General features: G+C 40.3%; 1 protein-coding gene across 1 annotated transcript; it reads right to left on the minus strand.

Annotated features, from left to right (window-relative positions):
• Positions 1-584: 584 nt before the first annotated feature.
• On the minus strand, positions 585-19,818 carry LOC126082014 (glutathione S-transferase alpha-4-like). The gene is made up of 7 exons (XM_049894310.1): positions 18,686-19,818; positions 14,039-14,141; positions 12,338-12,389; positions 9,317-9,449; positions 7,005-7,146; positions 2,606-2,737; positions 585-823 (listed from the first exon to the last, which is right to left on the minus strand). The coding sequence occupies exons 2-7, from the start codon at positions 14,123-14,125 to the stop codon at positions 701-703; spliced, it is 669 nt and encodes a 222-aa protein (XP_049750267.1). The 5' UTR covers positions 14,126-14,141; positions 18,686-19,818; the 3' UTR covers positions 585-700.
• Positions 19,819-21,644: the final 1,826 nt, after the last annotated feature.

Below are 21,644 nucleotides of genomic sequence, written 5' to 3' on the forward strand. Positions count from 1 at the left end.
AACTAGATGGTGCCCGGCTACAACTGATGACTGCCCTGACAGGGAACACAACAGAGAACCCCTGAGGGACCAGGAGAGCAGTGGGATGCAGACCCCAAATTCTCATAAGACCAGACTTAATGGTCTGCTAGAAGGACCCCGGTGGTCATGGCCCCCAGACCTTCTGTTGGCCCAGGACAGGAACCATTCCTGAAGCCAACTCTTCAGACATGGACTGGACTGGACAATGGGTTGGAGAGGGATGGTGGTGAGGAGGGAGCTTCTTGGATCAGATGGACACTTGAGACTATGTTGGCATCTCCTGCCTGGAGGGGAAATGAGAGGGTAGAGGGGGTTAGAAGTTGGCGAAATGGACATGAAAAGAGAGAGTGGAGGGACAGAGTGGGCTGTCTCATTAAAAAAAAATAGGGGGAGAGTAATTGGGAGTGCGTAGCAAGGTGTACATGGGTTTATGTGTGAGAGACTGACTTGATTTATAAACTTTCACTTAAACCACAATAAAAATTATAAAAAAAAAGCTTCACACATCATGAACATTTTCATATGGCATTTAATAGGCATTTGTGGTTGATGGCAGTCTAGTTTTATTTTCAGATACTTTATTTATAGAATCTAATGTTGGCTTTGTTATCCACTACAGACGGCTTGTGCCGGTGGTGTGATTGGTCATGACTCTTGCCATCATAAGACCCACTGGCCATTAGAACTGCAAAATGTGTCTGACAACATCAACATAATGCTGATCAGGGTGCAGCTTCCTCTGACTCCCAGGCTGCAGGAACTTCTTAATTGTAGGGATGTTACTGATTCTTGTTTTAAATGCCTGAAACGAGAAACATAAAATCAGGCTTCAGTAACAGTCGCAAAAACTCTTAAGAATCAGAGCTTTGTCATCAGCGGGGGCTGCTCAGACCTTGATCTTTGGGAGACCAGTGTGTTAAATCACACTTAATTCCTCAAAACATGTTTGCTGGATATCCCCTGGGGCAGATACAAAAATTGCTGGTGTGTTTAGCATAAGTTTAATTGTTTTGTTAAAAATCATTGTCACAATCGGGCAACATATATCAAAAGCCTCAAAAAATTCATATTCTTTGACCTATCAATTCTTGTTCTAGGAACTTATTATAAGAGAATAAGCATAAGCAAAGAAACAGCTATAGGCACATCAATGCAGTGGGAATTGGAAATAACCTATATTTCCAGGAAAAGGGGAACCCAAGACAAGGGACATAACCCAGTAATTTAAAATATTATACATAAAAGGAATTAGGAGAGTCCTTTTTTTTTTTTTTTTGTAGAGACAGGCAAAGATCTCTAGCATGTGTTGTTGGTAAAAACAAACAAAAAAAAAAAACTGGTGAATGACAAAATATTTATCTTTTGTGTAAGAAAGGGAGGGAAAAAAAACATATATTCTTATCTATCTTTGCTTATCTCTGCATAAGTAGGATAACTGGGAGGGCACAGAGGAAACCAATAAAAGTGATGATGGGATCGGGAAGTTGGGAGAGCAGTGGCACGAATGAGATTTCTCCATTTATGACCTTTATAGCTCTGATTTTGAAAAAATATGTGATTTTATTGCCTAATTATAATAAAATGAAATGATATTGCAGAAGACTATTTGATGACATGTACATATGCTCATGATAAGTGAAAAAAAAAAATTTTTAAAGCAGGCCACAACATGATATAAGCCATTCTGTTCTAGGGGAAAAGGCAAAATAATAGATCAGGAAATTTAATGCTTTAACGTTTGGCTGGTAGGATTATAAGGTCTTTTTTCTTTCTTTTCACCTTTTAGCTTATATGAATGTCTAATGTACCCACGATGAACTTGCATTCTTTTATAATAAGAAAAATAAAACTCTTCATGAATTACAAAACTCATGTTTACCTATGAAATAAAATGTTCCGAAGGAATTGGAACAGACCAGGTAAGGTTCGGCAGTGGCAGAGACAGAGGGAACGCCAAACCCACTGCTGCTGAGTCAACTGCCACTCATAGCGACCCTAAAGGACAGAGTAGAACCGCCCCATAGGGTTTCCGAGGCTGTAATCTTACAGCAGCAGACGGCCACATCTCTCTCCCGTGGAGCAGGTGGTGGGTTTGAAGGACAGAACTTCCAGTTAGCAGCAAAGCCCTTAAGCACTCTGGGAAATGGGGCTGTACAACAGGAAACAGGAAGCGGCAGCCAGCAGAAGCTCTGGGTGATCGAGGGGCTGTGTGGGGACCTGGTGTCAGCAGGACTAAAGCAGGCAGTGGGGTCTGCTGGAGATTGGACAAGAAAGCAACAAAGACAGGCTTGCCAGCCTTGCTCCTCCAGGAAAAAACACTCGAAGCACTAAAATATAGGAAGACACTGAATGTTCATGCTAGAAATCAAATCGGTTCTTTCTCCCTTCACAAGGTTTTATTTCCTAACAGATCGTGGAGTGTAAGCAGGAGAAAACAAATAAAACAAATACATAAAATAATGATTTTTAAAATAGTCTTCTTCAGTTTCTTTTGAGATTGATCTGGAGGCATATTTTTCTATTGCATTGTTTATTTCTTTTTTGTCGCTTTTGTTTTTTGTGGATGTTAATAATAGTACACTACCTTTAGCAGAGGGAAGTCAGAAAGAACAGAGGCATTGAGTTCTTCCAACATTAAAATGGCTTCTAACAGCTGCACGTCTGCCCAACTGAATTTGTTGCCAACAAGAAAATCCTCCCTATGGTCTTTCAAAATCTACAGAAAGAAAAATAATTGGTTTATGGTCTTTCGAAATCTACAGAAAGAAAAATAACAGACATCGAATAAAAGTAAAAGACTATTTTGCCTGGTCAAACAGTTACAAAAACATGGAATCTTTTCCACGAATCAGATTTACTGAAGAGTCTTTTTCTTCATAATCTCCAATGCTTGTGAGTATAGGATGAAACTGACACTCTTATACATCGCACCTTTTGGAAATTAACTTTTCAGTGATTATCAAGGCCTCTTGGGTGGTGAAGTGTTGGAACCAGGCTCCCTGGAGGTGGTGAAGTAAAACTTTATCCACCCGTACAAGCATACACAAAAACCACTGTTAGCTAGAATCTGGCTGCTACGTTGTGGTGGTGGTGGTGGTGTTGTGCCATCAAGTTGATTCTGACTCATAGCGAGCCTACAGGGCAGAATAGAACTGCCCCATAGGGTTTCCAAGGCTGGAAATCTTTATGGAATCAGACTGCCACATGTTTCTCCCATGGAGCTGCTGGTGTGTTCCAACCGCTGACCTTTCAGTTAGCAACCGATTGCTTCACCACTGTGCCACCAGGGCTTCTTCTGGCTGCTATACCAAAAGCAAAAAAAAGTCACCAACGACCCCAAACCTGAGCCACGTAAAAAACTAGTTTTTTTACTAATCAGTGAAAATCAAATATAAGTAGTTCCAGACTTACAAGATATTCTAGTTAAGAGGAACTGTACTTCTTAGGACTGTGGTTAAGTCCTTTTTTTTTTTTAACATCTTATCCTTAGTGATATGTACTACATACAATGTTGCAGCATGTAATTTGCTGATGTTATCATTCTCATGCCAATCCCCAAAGAATGAATAAAGATTGCATTTATAATGATACTGATAATAAAAGGTAATAATAATGAAAACTAAAAAAAAAGGAGGTGCAGTTGTCCCTTGGTCTCCATGGGGGATTGGTTCCAGGACCCCCACAGATCCCAAAATCGGAGAATGCTCAAGTTCCTCATATATGAGCCAAACAATGGTCCAATGAGGAGGGCTGGAGAGAGACTGAGGGTCTGTGAAATGGTGGGGGGCTGCTACACATCCTTACGTTCCTGTGGTGCTCAGCACGTGGCAAATTCAAGTTTTGCTTTTTGAAACTTTCTCCCCTCCTCCCCCCCGCCCACCACCAAATATCTTCGATTGTTGTTGGTTGAATCCGCAGATGTGAAACCCACAGACATGGATGCTTACATCAGAACCGACTTATAACAGTGTTGTGGGAACGAAGCCCCGTCGTAAATTGGGGGTGACTTGTATAAAAATTCCTCAGGTGTAGCTTTATCTACCATATGCACAAAATAGGTGTTTACTCCATAAATAAGGAACAAAGGTAAATTCAGACACTGCATCTTTTTCTGTTATGCGTACAAGAATAAAAATAAATATTAGTATGAAAGAAAAAGATGCCTAGAATCAATGAATTGTAGAGTGTCCTGGCCAAAGCAAAGATGAAAACACCCAGACAGGGTCAAATATGTAGAAGATGGTTCCTGCTAAAGAGAAGCTCACCGTTAAAAATTACACAGTGTGTGAAGCATCTTGCCTTCTACGCAAAGGCAACAGACTCAAAAAAAGGAGGATTTTGAGTCACAGAGTCAAAAACAAGAGAGAAATCTGTAAGATGATTTTAAAAAAATGCTTATAATGTTCAAAAAATTAAAAAGCGTATGGGTAAAAAGAGCATATGAATTTCAAAAAGATGCAGCTAAAAATTTTAGAAATGAAAAATATAAACATTGATATTAAAAACTCAATGGAGAAGTTAAAAAGCCAAAAAAAGAATTAATAATTTTCAGAATACAGGCTTGAGGAATCCACAGACATAAAGAGACTGAAAACATGAAAGAGAATTTAAGAGGCACGGGAGACAAAACGAAGCTCCAAAATATACCTAACAGAAGCCCAGAAGGATGGAAAAGGCAGAGCGAGACAGATGTCATTTACAAGTGCTGTTTGATGGAGAGGAAACCCTGGTGGTGTAGTAGTTAAGTGTTATGGCTACTTAACCAAGAGGATAGCAGTTTAAATCCACCAGGCGCTCCTTGGAAACTCTATGGGGCAGTTCTACTCTGTCCTATAGGGTCGCTATGAGTTCGAATCAACTCAATGGCAGTGGGTTTGCTTTTTTTTTTTGGATTTGATGGAGAGTCTTCCAGAACTAAAAATAAAAATCCTCAGACCAAAGGAACACCAAGCGGATAAATCAAAACAAATCAAGAAGCACATAGTTGAAATTAATAAAATCCAGACAGTGGGAAACGCTATGAAGTAAATGCAAAGGAAAAAAAGGCAAGAAAAAGGGAGAGGTTAAAGGGAATCCTGTAAACTGAAAGAGGCTTAAGAAATATATCGACTGATTACAATGAATAAGCTTGAATGTGATCTCGATTTGAACAAATAAGCTGTTTTAAAATGTTTTGAGAGGTATTGGATTAGGCTATACACTGATTCCAAAACCTGTAGCATGACAAAGCACATTTAATATTATGACTCAAATAATCAAATTAATTTTTTTTTGGAAGGTATTTTAACAATACTGTACAAGATCCTGGACAAACAGGAACTTGTTTTTCTAGTGCTCTTGGGTAGTCAATAATAAGTCGTTCTTTCCCAAGGCTAAGGCTGAGGGTGAATACCACAGAATTCTTTTGTCTAGTAAATATTTATGGAGCCAGTGCTTAAGCTGCTAAATGAAAAGTTGGCAGTTAGAATCCACCAGCCACTCCTTGGAAACTCTATGGGGCAGTTCCACTCTGTCCTGTAGGTTGCTATGAGTCGGAATGGACTCCACTATGGGCTTTGTTTTTTTTTTTTTTTTTTGGATAAGCCTTCCTTATCATGTTTCACGCTATTCTCTAGATTTGGAACCTTATCAAATGTATTGTGTCCTCTAGATTCTTCCACTCTCTCTCGGAACCTTATCAGACTTGTAATTAACATCCACTCCAAAACAACTTCAGTAAAGTTATATCTTTGTGAGACTTTGTCTTTGAATCGAGGCATGATTTGCCTCCATTATTAAACCTAAAACTACTATCTGATACAATGAATTTAATCAAGATGGTGATGTCTTGGGCTGATGGCTTATTTTAAAAATCAGAACAGAAATGCTATTGTGGTATGATTAATTACTTTCGTGTGTGGCCTTTCTACCCATGGTCTTGTAACTCCCACCCAGGTGATTGTGTGATAGGGTAATAGTGGCCTACCAAGGAGATTGATCACTTTTGCCTTAAAAGAGAGCCAGTGCCAGAGCAGAGAGGAAGATCCCACCACCACCAAGGAAGAACAGCCAGGAGCCAGTGCTGGGAGGCTCCTGGGACCAGGAGATAGAGGAAGCTGTAACCCTGAAGGCAGTGAGAGGCAGTGGAAGGAGAGACCCAGCAGCAGGAGACGGCACAGTGAGCTTCCCAGCCCACAGAGAGAGAAAGCTGAGTGCCTTTGGGTAGAGGCCTATAGCCAGGGAAAGGTGCCCCTGAGAACACGACTGGAAGAGGCCATCCTAATGAAAGAACTGTATATTTGAGTGTTCCTGAGCCTGAATTGAATTGTAACCTGTTACTTCCCTAATAAACCCCATACTTGGGAGTATTGGTCTGTGAGTTCTGTGTGGCCATTGCAATGAATTATCAAACCCAGCAGTGTGGAAGGGACGGTTGGTGTCAGAGGTGGCAAAGATGGCTGAGAGAAGAGGCGTGTCTGACCTCCCCCTCGCAGAGTCAGCCTTGGGCTGTTGATCTTGGTTCTTCCCCCTTATGGGGTTGGAGGAGGTCAGACACCACCCCCATTCCGTTTTTTTACAGCTATATTCTTTCATTCCAATTAGTTTATTCTGATTCCGTTTTGTTGAAGGCACTATAATTTTACTTGCTTTTTGTTCTGGAATCCTTATTAAAAATTTGGTTCAAAAGCAGTAAACACTAACATCAAAAAAAAAACACTGCCGTCAAGTCAATTCTGACTCACAGTGACCTTATAGGTCAGAGTAGAACTGCCCCATAGGGTCTCCAAGGCTGTAAATCTTTTTGGAAGCAGACTGCCACATCTTTCCCCCCTGAGTAGCTGGTGGGTTCCAACCACCAGCCTCTCAGTTAGCAGCTGAGCACTTAACCATTGTGCCACCAGGGCTCCCAGCTCTAACATAGCCTCTGTCTTTTCAAATATTCACTGTTTAAAAATTCATATCAACTACAGGAGATGTAAAAGCCCTGGACTCCAGCAGCCTACCTTTTCAAAGGCTGGTAAGTAACGGGTTTTTGCTTTCTTCATGATTAAGGCAAAATTCTCCTCCTTTTCCTTAGGGGGTTTGAATGGAGCCAGCATGATCATTAGCATCAGGTCCAGGGTGCCGTCAACATACATATCAATCCTGAGGAAACACCATTCGATTCTCATTCAGAGAGGAAACTCTGAGTAAAGGGTTTCCTAAGCCAACACTTCTATGGTATAAATAGATGTTGGGGCAAATGATTTTTGATTCTCTCCCTTAAGCTTCCACTCTCAGGAGTAATTTTTTTGACTAGTGGCTGGGGCCTAGTAGGTGTTCTAGAAAGGTTTATTGAATAAAGGGATATATGAAAGAATTAATGGATGCCTTTCAGCTGAATTCTGCCACAAACAATTGTTATTATTGTTTTAAAAATTGAACTGAATGAAGTTTACCAATATGCAAAGCAATTAGTGCCAAAACTTTTCACTCATTTAGGGAAGATATGTCATTTCGCAGATCTTCTGTTGACTTGTCAACTGAGAAAGGAGTTTGCCTTCCTAGCCAGGTCAGCCAAACAGCTAGATTTCATTTCCTTTAAAATTTTCCTTTTGCTGGAAAACACTGAAAAAGTATTATTAAAAAAATAATAACAATAATAATAGATATATTACTACTTCTTATTGGCCTGTTGGAGTCATTTTATGCTAGTTGTATGTCTTAGTATCCCTCACTATGTGCTTATTACCCAACAAATTTAATTTAATGATCTTGCGTAGTCTTTGTCTTTCTAAGTATATTTACTATATAAGTGTATGTACTATATAAAAAAAAGCGTAATTTATTTTCATTGCCCTATCTGAATTAGAAATCATTTTTCTTCTATGTTACATTGTCACTTAACCCACTTATTTTAGTCTATTACAATTTATGCTAACCCAGAGAAAAGACTATTAATGATACAATTTATAGCTTAGAACATGCATCTTAGAAAAAAAAAATGGACATTTAAAAAAAGAAAAAACAATTAAAAACATGCATCAAAACAATTAAAAACAGAATGCTTTTGCATATTAATACTTTTCTACATTGCTATAAAAGAAAACTATTCATACACCGTCTGGGATTGCAGGTTGGAACAACTAAGTCTGTTTTAAAGATGAAGGTATAAGAACATTGGGCGTAGGCTGCTACTCGTTATGAACTTTGCTCATTCCTAAACTATTCTCTCTCTCTCTCTCTCAATAATTGAGCACAGGGCTTTCTCCCACCAGAATATGCGTATGTCGACTAAACACCACGTCCATGTCTATGGTAATGAGTTTTCAAGGACCACTGAAAAGGCTACTTGACTCCCCAAATCCAGATGAAATTTTGTAGTTGCAAGTCCTTGTTTTGTCTTCAGTCTGCTTATCTCCTGTTAAACTAAATTATTCCTGGGAGGAATAACCCAATCATTTCAGCCAGGCCTAGCACAGTTTACAGCACACAGCAGATGCTTGCTGTACATAGGTTGCAAAAAATGGCCACAAACCTTCGCCCCTCCAGTATTTGCAATGACGCTTGGCAGCTCCTTCCATCAACAGATGGAGTCTATTTCCTGAGCTGACCTCATGCATTGCTTTGACCAATAAAATGTGGTGGAATTGATGAGGGACCAGTTCTGAGCCTAGAATTTAAGAGGCCTTATGTTCTTCTACTCTCTCTCTTTTAGAACCCTGCATCTCTGCCATGAGAACAAGCCCAGGCTGGGAGGATGAAAGACACATGGCCCATTTGCCTCCATCACCCCTACTGACAGCCAGCCAACAACCAAAATCAGAGTCACCTAGCTGACTGCTGGTTGACTGGACATAGAATGGGTCCTGTTGAGATAAGTGGGGCCTGGACCAGATTAGCAGACACATGCCGCTGACGCATAGAATGGTGAGCAATAATACATGCTGACTGACTTAAGCCACTGTGTTTGATGTGATTTGTTATTTACCTCAAAACACATTATTTGTGGTAATAAATCACTGAAACTATGCTCAATATATGTGTTCTGAGTCAGTAATTTCCACCTTCATGTAGAATAGTTTACCAAGTCATTTTCTGAGGGCAAATCGTGTTAGGAGTCGGGAGCGAATATGAGAATGCTGAATGCAGACTGCTACGACTAGCATACAAAGTGGTAAGGCCTGGAGTATTTATTCAGAGTTCATCCCAGGGTATTCCAGGTCTAGTAGAGCATCACCCCTTTTCTCGCCTCAGCTCAGGCTGAAAGGCTGCCTCTGAACCAGATCTGCAGAAACTTGGCTAAGTATCAAGTGCAGGCATGACACAATGGTACCTGACTCTCTCCTTCAGGTCCTTCCCATACAAGTTGTACTTGGCAGCCAGGTAGCTGAGGATGGCTCTAGTCTGTGTTAGCATCATTCCATCCATTTCAACCAAAGGTACTTGGCCAAAAAGCAGGCATCCATCTGTGGTTTAAGCAAAGAGAGGTTAATATGTTCTCCTTCCTTGGTTGCCATGAGCCTGCAGGAAGGAAGTCCACTTCTAATTTCACGAAAGCAGTTTTTAGTTTTCACCCAAAGTGCTGAGTTAAAGACCCCAGTTGTTGAGGAAATGTTTACCATTTGCTTCATGTAAAATTGAGATCAATTTGATGGTTTCATGCATATTTGTGTGTTGGCTAAACACGATTATAGTATAAGTGTTATAAGCGTGTCTGGTTCTCAAAGTTTAGGGTATATAAGAATCACTGGGCAGGGGGGTTGTTAAAAATACCCACCCTGCTTCCCAGTTATTCTGATTCAGGGGTAGAGTCTGGGAGTCTGTGTTCTTAAAAAGCACGTCGGGTATCTCTCTAGGTCTACACAGCAACAGGGTGGACGTGGCAGCAAGAACCAAGCTCTGAAATCTGGCAGACCTGGGTTCAAATGCCAGCTTTCACCCTTTCCAGCCATGTGACTTCGAGCAAATTTTACTTCTCTGAACTTCAGCTTTCTTTTCTCTAAAATACTAATTTTCTATTGAGCAGGGTTTTGGAAGAAATGAATGCTGTCAGTAATCAATGCTCAGTAAAATTAAGTTCTTTTTTTTTTTTGCAAGTGAATGCCTGTACAAATAGATTTACATATGTGCTATAAATGGTGCTATTTTCATGGGGGCTTGAATAAATGAATAATCTTTAAGCTTCCAGTAACAGCTCTACATTGCTGAGAATAAGGAATAACTAACTTTACTCAGAATAGAAACCAGACTTCACTAGTGCATTGGCAAAGGCCACAGTTAATTTTCCCAACTTCCAGTACTGTTGGGAACACTGGTGGCATAGTGGTTAAATGCTATGGCTGCTAACCAAAGAGTTGCAGTTCAAATCCACCAGGCGCTCCTTGGAAACTCTATGGGGCAGTTCTACTCTGTCCTATAGGGTCGCTACGAGTTGGGATCGACTCAACGACACTGGGTTTTATTTGATTTGGTTCTAGTACTGTTGCCACTTGATTTAATAAGAATAGAAATAGTCTCAGCTAATGGGGAGAACACCACCCCAGGAACCAGTGACTGCTTTCCAGAGAAGCCAGTGTCCCTGTCTAGTTCTGACTTTAGGCAAGTCTCTGAATCTATTTTCTGATCTTTAACAATATCTGTCCTGCTCATCTTACTGAGTTTCTTTGAGTAGAAATAAGACTATGACTGTGACCATGCTTTGGAAATATCAGTACTATTATTATGGATCGGCTGCAAAACCTTCATTTATTAAAGATATTTCTATATTCACTCAGTGTTGAATGAGAATCTAAAATCTAGGCACTGGGCTAGTGCTTGTGATTGAAACAAACATCAATTAGAAATGGTCCCTGCTTCTAGAAGCTGACAGTTCTCAGAGGGATTTAAAAATCTCAGCTCAATAGTGCAGGTAAGGATCTTTGAGATTATTTTGTTCAATTCCCTCATATTATAGATAGAAGCCCTATGGAGGCCAGTGAAAGCAAACACTGGCCCCACTAACACAGGGGACAGCTAAGCCAACAGACGTGGGCCTTCTGACCCCCAGTCCAGTGCTCTCTCTGCTGTTCTTCTCTGCCTCTTTTCACAAATTACTGTAATGTTCAGGAAGGTATCCTAAGCAACATAGAAGCATCATAGACTCAGGGAAGGCTGGAGGACTTCAGAGGCTGTTAGGGAGGACTTCAGGTTAGAATGATCAGGGAAGAGTTTATTCAGTAAATATGTGCCTAACCCCTACTATGCACCAGTAGTTGTCCTCATTTGGGGTAGAATGGCACAGAGATAAAGAAGAAGAGCTTTTGGGGGATTCCAGATAATAAAGTTCCTGGACAACAGTGGGAAGAGGACTCCCCCACTCAGTAAGATCTGCTGGAACATTACAATCTATGACCACAGAGATTATTTTATTTTATGTTAAGGAGACAGAAATACGGAGAACTTAAGGGCCTTGCCCAAAGTCATATAGTTGGTAAGTGTCAGGTCTGCTAACTAGCCAATTGAATGTCCTTCTTAAAAATAGTTTGTGTTAATTTCATGTTTGTCTATCAGCGACAATGGGGCCTACTCTGGTATCCTTAGATAAGGAAAGCAATGTTATCGCTGTTAGGAGTTTAAAAAGTACTAGTCTTTTCTCTCAGTGTGAGAAGTTTTTCTGGAGGATTATAAGGATTAAGGACCCCTTCTTTGATCAAAATTTAATCAAAAACATTTTTTCCATAGTTTTCTTGATTCTATTATTGTAACATGATAAAATGGTTTTTGTTAATCCGTTAAAACCACCAAGAAAAAATGAATATGAACCATGAGAACTAGAGAGTATCTTAGGTCAGATTCACTCTCTCTTTTCCCTCTCCCCTCCCACCCACTGGATCAGTATTTAAAAATTCTTAAAGGATTCTTCCATAGGAGTGTGAGTATTGAACAAATTCACATTAGTCAACCCACAGCAATCCTATCTAATAGTGGTGATAGTACAACCAACTTGATAAACTTTTGTGAAGACCAAAGAGACAGTGCATATGACAAGCTTAGCTCTGCACTAGAAATGGAGTGAGCAATCAATAATGTCAGCCATCACCAAGGTCGAGAAGGGGAGAGCATTGACATGTAGTGGGGTTGGCAACCAATGTCATAAAACAATACGTGTATTAATTGTTTAATGAGAAACTTGTTTGCTCTGTAAACCTTCATTTAAAGTACAATAATTTTTAAAAAATAATAATGTTAGCAGTCGTACAATGAGACTGCCTTTTCTAATATTTGTCATTCTAGAGCTCTGTGTTCTACATCAAAATGAATATTTCTGGAAACAAATTTTTATTTTTGTAATAACATCAAATAAATTTAGGCTCACCCTTCTCCAGCTTTTCATATTGTTCTCTTTTTTCAAGAAATTCTTCTTCAAACTAGATAAAGAATAGAAAGGTATTGCTATAACTGTTATAATTTAAGGTAATCAGAAAAAGAAATGCTTACATTGTAGAATGCCCAAAGGCTCCCAGAAGGAAAATCTACGAAGGAACCACCAATTATCAACTACCACACAGTTGAAAATTCTGACAGAACTTGTGTGTAGATTAGCTTAGACTAGCATGGGGCTGACACCCCTTTTTGTTTTTTGCCTACTTAAAGGATTCTCCCAGCCTCCCTATTCATATCTTCTCATTTCTTCACCTTGGCTCTTCTCTCTCCCCAAACCCTTGTCTTTTCCTCCAACTTCCCCAAAGATTTCTCCTTTTCCTTTTCCTTGCTTTTTTTTTCTTCTTCCTCTTCTGTGTTATTCTCCTTCTGTATCAAGACAAATATAATTTCCCTCTGATGACCACATACTCATTGAAAGAGATCCATGATGATCACATATTCAATGAAAGGGATCCAAAGGTCATTACTTGGCCTGACAGAGACTGGAGGAACCCTGAGAGTATGGCCCCTGGAAACCCTTTCAGCTCAGTAATGAAGTCACTCCTGAGGTTCACCCTTCAGCCAAAAATTGAACATGCACATAAAACAAAACTAAAGGGGCATACCAGTCTGGGAGCAAGGACTAGAAGGCAGGAAGGAACTGGAAAGCTGGTAATACGGAACCCAAGATTGAGAAGGGAGAGTGTTGACATGTCGTGGGGTTGTTAACCAATGTCACGAAACAATATGTGTACTAACTGTTTAATGAGAAACTAGTTTGTTCTTTAAAACTTCATCTAAAGTAAAATAAAAATTAAAAAAGAACAAAGATCATCATGCAGGTGAGTTTACCACACTCTATTGATGGAGGTTCTAAAATTTTTGTGGGAAGGAGTAATTTTTTTTTTGCCTCCCAAATCTTAATGGGTGGGAAGGAATAAGGTGATCAGTGTTAGGAGAGAAGTCTACCCAAAAGAAGAGAACTTCAGAGGAACATAGAGAGGGACTGACAAGCAGTACCTTCCCCTCACCTCAATTTAAAGAATTCAATCACTTTCCTTAAACAAATGGTAAAATAAAGAAGGTAATGAGTTGCTGCTCTAGAGGAGATGAAATTCAAATAGGGAAAAAGAAGTCTACACCTGCATGAAACAACAATTCCAAGGCACCTGTGAACATCTAGGGAAAAGTCAGTGGGGAGGGAATTCAGTCAAGGGAGGAAGGATATCTGTGGGGCAGGTCATTCAGGGGAGGGCTCTAGGGGGGACCTGACTGCGCCTAAGGTTCAGGATGGCAGCCAGAAGTAGAGTGTGACTGAGGTGCTGAGGCAGAGCTACAAAGACCCCAGAAAACCAGCCAATCCCAACAGAGAGAATGAGTCAAATGTGAGTCTTCTCCTTCTCCTTTGCCTTGCAACCCAACAAGATCATTTCTACTCTCTGAAGTTTCCGGAACATCTCCCCCCTCCCACTCCGCCACTCCCACTTACACACTGGATTTTGATGCCTCGCTCACTTCCTACAAAAGAAGGACGATTGGAAAGGGAAAGAGTGGATACAGCTTGGAGTCACCTGTCTTGGATTTTGAACGGGGAAGGAGTCCACTTCCATCTCTCCCCAATTGCCCTCCTGCCTTTTCCCAACCAGGAACCAACCTCCACTCCAGCTGCAGCCAGCAGCCACCGGATAGACTCCATCCTGCCCCTGCCACAAAAGTAGTAGAGCTTGGGTTTGGCTGTCATGACTCCTGGTTCAGGGCTTTTTGAGGGACAAAATACAAAAAATATATTTAAAGAACAATCTAACACATGCCATATGGTATATCTCCATTTATGACAATTCTAAAAAAGACTAAACTATGCATACATAGGAGATAAAACTATGAAGAACAGCCAAAAATAACTATCACAGAAGTAGGATGGAAGATACCTCTAGAGAGGAGAATGGGGGTTATGATTGGGGAGTAACACTGAGGGTTTCTGGGATGCTGACAATATTCTGTTTCTTGAATAGAATTAATAATTAGTCTTAAACTGTACATAAATGTTTTTCACTTTCTGTACATATGCTCTATCTCACAGTAAAAAAAAAAAAAGAGTAAATGATACACATAAAGCTATTTTGTAGATTGAGAGGCTGCTTCTGGCGTTTTGAGAAACCAAAAAAAAAAAAAAAAAAAACCCATTGCCTTGGAGTCGATTCTGACTCATAGGGTCTCTATACGGTTTCCAAAGAGTGGCTGGTGGATTTGCCAGAGCTCTTAACCACTAACCAGGAATGAATATAATGGCTTTATGAATGACCCTGCAAAAGAAAATCTTCTAAAGATTTTCTCCTCATCAAGGAGGCGAGGAGCCCTTACTTATATCAGACCACTATGAGTCAGAATGAACTAAGGGTTTCATAAAATCAATATGGTATTACAGGAAATGAACACAACCTTAAAGAATGAGTACGTAAAAATATAAATTTGTTTGTCTGACCCCCATCCCTTCCCTGCCTCAGGGCTTTATAGATCAAGGGCCTAGATCTGGTTCTCTACTCATTTTTCCTTGACCTCTAATGAGTATCAACTAAGATTAGGATAAACCACAGCTTGGCAATAGAGAAAACCAAGTTTGTATAAGCTTCAAAAATCAGACCTAATCCTCATTGTTAAAAAGTACATTGTCAGAACTTGAAAAGAACAGGTGCAGCAGAAACATGCATTCTGTCCCTGGGAAATAAAGAAGCAGGGAACAAAGGAGAAGTGCTTTCTGGATTTCGCCCAAAATGCAAGACCCAGAGCCCAATGGCTCAAGCTGAGTATTAACTCACACTCCTCTCTTCAACTCTGGATTTTCTGCCACTGATATTGGCCAAAAGAGGAGCCTAGTAGCTCAGTGATTTAAATGCTTGGCTGCTAACCATAAGTTAGGGGTTCAAACTCACCAGCTGCTCTGTGGGAGAAAGATATGGCAGTCTGCTTCCGTAAAGATTACAGCCTTGGAAACCCTATTGGGGAGTTCTACTCTGTCTTATGGGGTGGCTGTGAGTTGGAATCAACTTGATGGCAACAGGTTTGGTTTGGATATTGGCCAACAGGTCTGTCCTGAATTACACAAAACTGATTCACCAGGTAGGCTCCTTGCATGGGTCCTACAGCATTGGAACTTGAGACCTATGTCTTAGGTGTCACGAAGTTCACCTGAGGTGAGCTTCATCTGAGATGAGCAGTGCGAATGACTCCCCCACCCAGAGCCCCAGATGTGCACATCTAAGGTGGAGTGAGCAGAGAGCAATGATGATGACATGACAACAATTGGACAGCTGGAATATGGTCCTTCAGTAAAAAATACACCCAGGTCCTTTTGGAAAATGTGGAAGAACACATATCTGAGTTAGGTACTGAAAAAAAAACAAAGCCCTGGGTTCAAATCTCAGCTTGAGCAATTTCTTAACTTCTTTGGACTTCAGTTTCCTTATTTGTACAATGAGGCAAATAGTTCGTATTTATTTGGTTAGATATGAGGTTAAAATGAGATATTGTATGCAAACTACTAAACATTGGGAGGACTCAGAAAATGCCATACACACACACACACGTATATCCAGATTGCAGCAATACTCATATGAGAGAAAATAAGTCAAACTTGCTTCTGATAGAAGTGGAAGGCATTCTCAGTAGTGTAGTTCGGGGCCCACAGCATTAGCATCACCTGGGGGCTTGTTAGAAATGCAGAATCACAGTCCGTGTCCCAAACCTACTGAATCAGTCTGCATTTCTAACAAGATCCCAGGGTCATCCACATACATATTAAAATAAAGTTTGAGAAGCCATATCTAGAGTGAAAACCCAGCTAACCTGCACCTGAGGCTCAGCGTGTGGCCCCAGGTTGTTCTTCCCAATGACTGTTGGGCGGGCGTAATTGTAGGACATGATGTTCAAAAAGTTGGGTGAGTGGAGAAGTGCTAGAGTTGTATGTGGCTAAGACTGGAGAAGGAGTTCCTGGTGGGGCAAATGGTTAAGTGCTCGACTACTAGCCTGAATATTGGTGGTTGGTTCGAACATGCCCCAAGGTGTCCCCTAAAATAAGCCTGGCGATCTGCTTCCAAAAGGTTACAGACTTGAAAACTTGCTGGAGTTCTGCTGTGTGCACCTGGGTTCTCCATGAGTTGGAATTGACTTGATGGCAACTAACAATAACAAGCGTAGAGAAAGGGCAGGAATGAAGGAGGTTTGGAGAATTATAATTTTCTGTATGTTAGACCATTTTTATTGACTCTCATTTGAGAGAAGAATTGGAGCATCATTCCTAGGATGGGAGGCCACCCTTCACTTTCCAAGTCTAACAAAGTACTAGATGCATAGGATCCAGCCCTGGGGAAAGGTCTTTAAAAGATGTCAGTTTCCTCAACTCTAAAAGGAGGAGTTGGTTTGGAATTTTATCATCTCCTCAGCTTCTTCCAGTTCTAACAATATTTCTGGTCTTTCTTTTCATGCCTTCAATTATTGCCTTGTGTTCCTGTCTGCTGAACGCACGCGCTAGGAAGGTCACAAGCGTTTCTGGGGTGAAATTCTACTTACAATGTTGACAGTCATTTTGAATAATTTAGGCAAAACGATATTCAATTATTTGAACAGTTAGGCAAAAGCAGACTTTTATTGAATTTTCTGGATAATAAAAATGATCAAGGGCTAACTGAAGAGATTGCCAGCTTTAGCAGAAGTTTTGGGCCAGGATACAAAATCTGTGTTCCTCACAGAATTTAAATTTGCTAGTTTAAAGATCTAGCACTATTTTAGCTTTAAATTTATAATCCATCAGAGAAAAATATATTTTAAAGTCGAAAGAAAGCAATACTAGCAGCCCAACCAAAGCTTTTAGTATAGCTTAAAAAGTAGTTCCAATGTAGCTTTAAAGTTATAATCCACTGTAATTATGAATTATCTTTCTTCTGTTCTTTTCTAACATACATATTAGCAAAATATTTAGTTAGTTGGACTTGACATATTACCAGCCAAAGGGAAAGTCTCCTACACAGAACCAGCCCCTCCAAGAAAGATCTCAAGTATTTATATGGCATTTTTACTACACAAACAATATTACTAGGGGTGGGGGGAGGGCTTACTTTTATAGCAAAACGATTAAGGAAGTAGGTCTACCCCAAGCTCATATGCTAAGCGTCTTCTCCAGAGACCCCTATATTTCAATTTTATTTTCTTTCAATCAGGGTCAAATCCATTGAAATGGATTGATCTGTTTTCCCAAAACTCATAAAAGATTGATTTATACTCGCAAGGCTTAAAAATGTAATTAAATAAAAAATATACCTGAGGCATGAAAGAAAATTTTATCTGCCCAGGTCATTGATGCTCCTTGGAAAATAAATGAGTCACAGCATGGTCTGTTGCTGTTTAAAGATGGGGATAACCCCTAGAAAATTTTGTAAATGCCAATGCTTGACTTGGAGAGGTCCCCCCCCCACACGCACCCACCCACCCACACACATACACGCAAATCCACATATACACTCGCTTCTCAGCACAGTTCCCCAAGGATGCAGGACCCCAAAGGAAGATGACAATGTCAGATCACTTGGATTAGATCTAATCATATGCAGAGTAGATACCTAGATACAGAAGGATTTAGTTTATTTGATAGGTGCCTGGCACAGTGCAGCTAGTGCCTAATATCCTGTCTCATGTGTACAAAAATATTTGACATGTGCCCAAGGAGGAAAACATGTAATAGCTTAAAAATTTAACAAATGTTTAAAGTTCTAGTAAGCTACATGTTATGGGGTTGGTAACCAATGTCACAAAACAATATGCATACTAATTATTTAATGAGAAGCTAGTTTATTCTGAAAACCTTCATCTAAAGTACAATAAACAAAAAAAGGAAAAAAAAATTCTAAGCGTATATGTCAATGAATCAACTGAAGCACCATTTTCCTCTTCCAGACTTATTTTTGAAATTATACTTACTGTCTGGCGTGGATGTAGGTACATTTAACATATCTGATACTGTGTATAGCATGCATAGGAAATGAAAGGCTTTAAAAGGCCTTGCCTAGATGTACTTTCATTATCTCCTTTTCATTTACCTATCTACTATACAGAAAAAAAAAAAAAAATCCGGTCCTTTTATTTGATGTAAGTAAGCTTATACCTACACCAAATATATGTTGCAGGACCAGGCAACATTTCGTGCTGTTATATACAAGGTTGCTATGAGTCGTGTCTTAGTTATCCAATGCTGCTATAACAGAAATACTACAAGTGGATGGCTTTAACAAAGAGAAATTTATTCTCTCACAGTCTAGGAGGCTAGAAGTCCAAATTCAGGATGCCAGCTCCAGGCGAAGGCTCTCTCTCTCTGTCGGCTCTGAGGAAGGTCCTGGTCATCAGTCTTCCCCAGGTTTAGGAGCTTCTCAGCACAGGAACCCTGGGTCCAAAGGACATGCTCTGCTCCCGGCACTGCTTTCTTGGTCTCTCTGCTTCCTTCTCTTTTTTATATCTCAAAAGAGGTTGACTCAAGACACAACCCAATCTTGTAGATTGAGTCCTGCCTCACTAACATAACTGCCTCTAATCTTGCCTCACTAACATCATAGAGGTAGGACTTACAACAGATAGGAAAATCACATCGGATGACAAAATGGTGGACAGTTACACCATACTGAGAATCATGGTCTAGCCAAGTTGACACACAATTCTGGGGGACACGATTTGATCCATAACAGCTGGAACTGACTCGATGGCACCTAAAAACAACAAGCTTAGAAATAATGAATATCAAATTAACCATGAAGTAAAAACAATTGCTGACTATAAGCTTCAGTTTGACAACAAAATCGTATAGCTACCCAACCAAGACCAAGACTTGTGTATAAGAACTTCATCACTAACCTTATCTCTTCTAGACTCTTCTTTGTCACCTGGGTGCTGGTAGTGATTGAGTGAGCATTTATAACCCTACCCTTTACTATGGAAACCTCTGCCCATTCGAGGGATTAGCCAAGGAGCATTCATTGTACACACCCTCTAGGTTTCACTTTACATGCACTGTTGCATGTTCAACAGTGCATCAGGTTACCCAAGTAAGAAGAAAGTAAGATTCTACTCTCTCATTCAGCAAATATTTACTGAAGACCCTCTGTGGCCTGGCTGTACCCCAATTCCTGAGCCAATGGTCTTTATGGCATAGTCGGTGAAAGCAGGGCATATACATACATAAAGAAATAAGAACATCAGAGGGGGCTGCATCATAACAAATACAGACAAATGCTAAAATTTCCAACAATAATGGTGGATTTGTCTATTTTCCCTTGTATCCCTGTCCGTAGTGTTTTGTCTAATTTGAGGCACTGTTACTTCGTCCATACAAGTTTAGAAGTGTTATATCTTCTTGGCAAAGTGATCCTTTTTACATCTTAGAAATGCGTTTTTATTTAAAGTCTGACATGACTGATATTAAAATATCTTCACCAGCTTCCTTCTGGTTAGTATTTGCCTGGTACCTTTGAACATATCCCTTTATTTTTATCTTTCTATGCCCTATGGTTTAGATGTGTATTTTTAAAGCAGAATATAGCTGCTTTGCTGTTTTAATTTTCTTATTATGGAAATTATCAAACCTACACAGCAGAAGAAGAGGGGAGAGAATAAATCTCAATGCACTTTCCACCCTGCTTCAACAACTAATCTCCAAGCCATTTCCACCACTGACCTTGGTTTTGCATTTTTTCTAGGCTGATAATTTCTTGTAATTTAACTGCAGCATTTGGTCCATTTATATTTATCTTAAACCAAAAAGAAAGAAAAAAAAACAAACCAAACCCATTGCCGTCGAGTCAATTCCAACTCAAAGCGACCCTATAGGACAGAGTAGAACTACCCCACAGAGTTTCCAAGGAGGACCTGGTGGATTCAAACTGCTGACCTTTTGGTTAGCAGCTGTAGCACTTAGCCACTAGGCCACCAGGGTTTCCTATATTTAAGTTAGATTTCCTTTGTCCTCCCTAGAGGGGGAAAGTAAGATGGGTTTATTTTCATCACTAACCTTTTCTCTTCCCCTAACCTAATCTCTTTGCCTTTAACCTGAAGGGGTAGCCCTTTTAGATTCTCCCAGGTTTTTTCCTCATGTGCATTCATGGAGAAAACAGAAACTCAAGGTCATCAGAATTTTGCAAATGCCTTCAAGGCAAAAAGCCAGCTCCAGTGGTTACCTCTCGGAGTTCTTGCTTTCACTTAGTTTTTGGCCTCTTTGGAAACCTCAAGTCCTAGAGGACAAAGGACTAGAGTGCAGATGGTTACTTTGAGGCTTCCAGTATTTTGCATTTCAGAACTAAAAGTATGGTCTATTACTACTGCTTTGAAACAATAATTGAGCACCTCCTGGTCCAGCACCACTAGTCCAGTTTGTTGTACCGCGGTGGCTTGTGTGTTGCTGTAATGGTGGAAGCTCTGCCACCAGTATTTCAAACAGCAGCAGGATCACCCATGGTGGACAGGTTTCAGCGGAGCTTCCAGACTAAGATGGACTGGTGAGCTACTTGAGACTTCGGACATAAGCCAGTGAAAACCTTAGGATCACAACAGAACGTTGGCTGGCTCACTTGCTTTAAACACTTCATCAGGAAGGATTAATTGCTAGAGGAGAACATCATGTGTGGTGAAGTAGAGGGTCAGTGAGGGTGAGGGAGACCCTTAGAGAGGTGTATTGGCCCAACAGCCACAACAATGGACTCGAACATGCTGGTGATTGTGAAGATGACACAGGAGTTGGCAACGTTTCATCCTGTTGTACATAAGGTCACCATAAGTCAGCATCAACTCGATGGCAGCTATCTATCTTCATAGTGGTATCCTAGACTGAGGTGCCTCAGTGTTTTTATTAGCAGAAAATCGAACTCAAACTTCAAGCTAGTGACTTATCTTCCCACTTCTACAATGTAAGTGCTCTGTTCTAATATTTAAAATAACTGCAAGAGCAAAGGCTTGGTGGGAGATGTAGTACCTGTGCAGTCCCTAGGATTTGACTTTTCTTAATAGCTCATTAATAGATCTACATTTTTTTTTTCATATTTTGTCCAGCACTGTTTTTTTTTCAGTGGGAGGGTGGTTTATGGTATCCAATCTGTCATGTGGCCAGCAACAGAAGACCTCTAGCCTTTCCCCTGAATTACAGAACCTAAAGCCGGAAGGTTCTTTCCCTTCAAAAATCTGCAGCTGAATAAGAACACTGAGGCTATTGCCACAACCTAAGAGAGATG

This window comes from Elephas maximus, chromosome 1 (genome assembly GCF_024166365.1).
Source record: "Elephas maximus indicus isolate mEleMax1 chromosome 1, mEleMax1 primary haplotype, whole genome shotgun sequence".
Taxonomy (NCBI): domain Eukaryota; kingdom Metazoa; phylum Chordata; class Mammalia; order Proboscidea; family Elephantidae; genus Elephas; species Elephas maximus.

Coding starts and splice junctions, on each gene's coding strand:
- LOC126082014 (XM_049894310.1), bottom strand. CDS start 14,125: ATGACAGCCAAACCCAAGCTCTACTACTTTTGTGGCAGGGGCAGGATG. Junction 12,390..14,038: donor TGGCTGCAGCTGGAGTGGAG/GTTGGTTCCTGG, acceptor TTCTTTATCTAG/TTTGAAGAAGAATTTCTTGA. Junction 2,738..7,004: donor ACTTACCAGCCTTTGAAAAG/GTAGGCTGCTGG, acceptor TTCTTTCTGTAG/ATTTTGAAAGACCATAGGGA.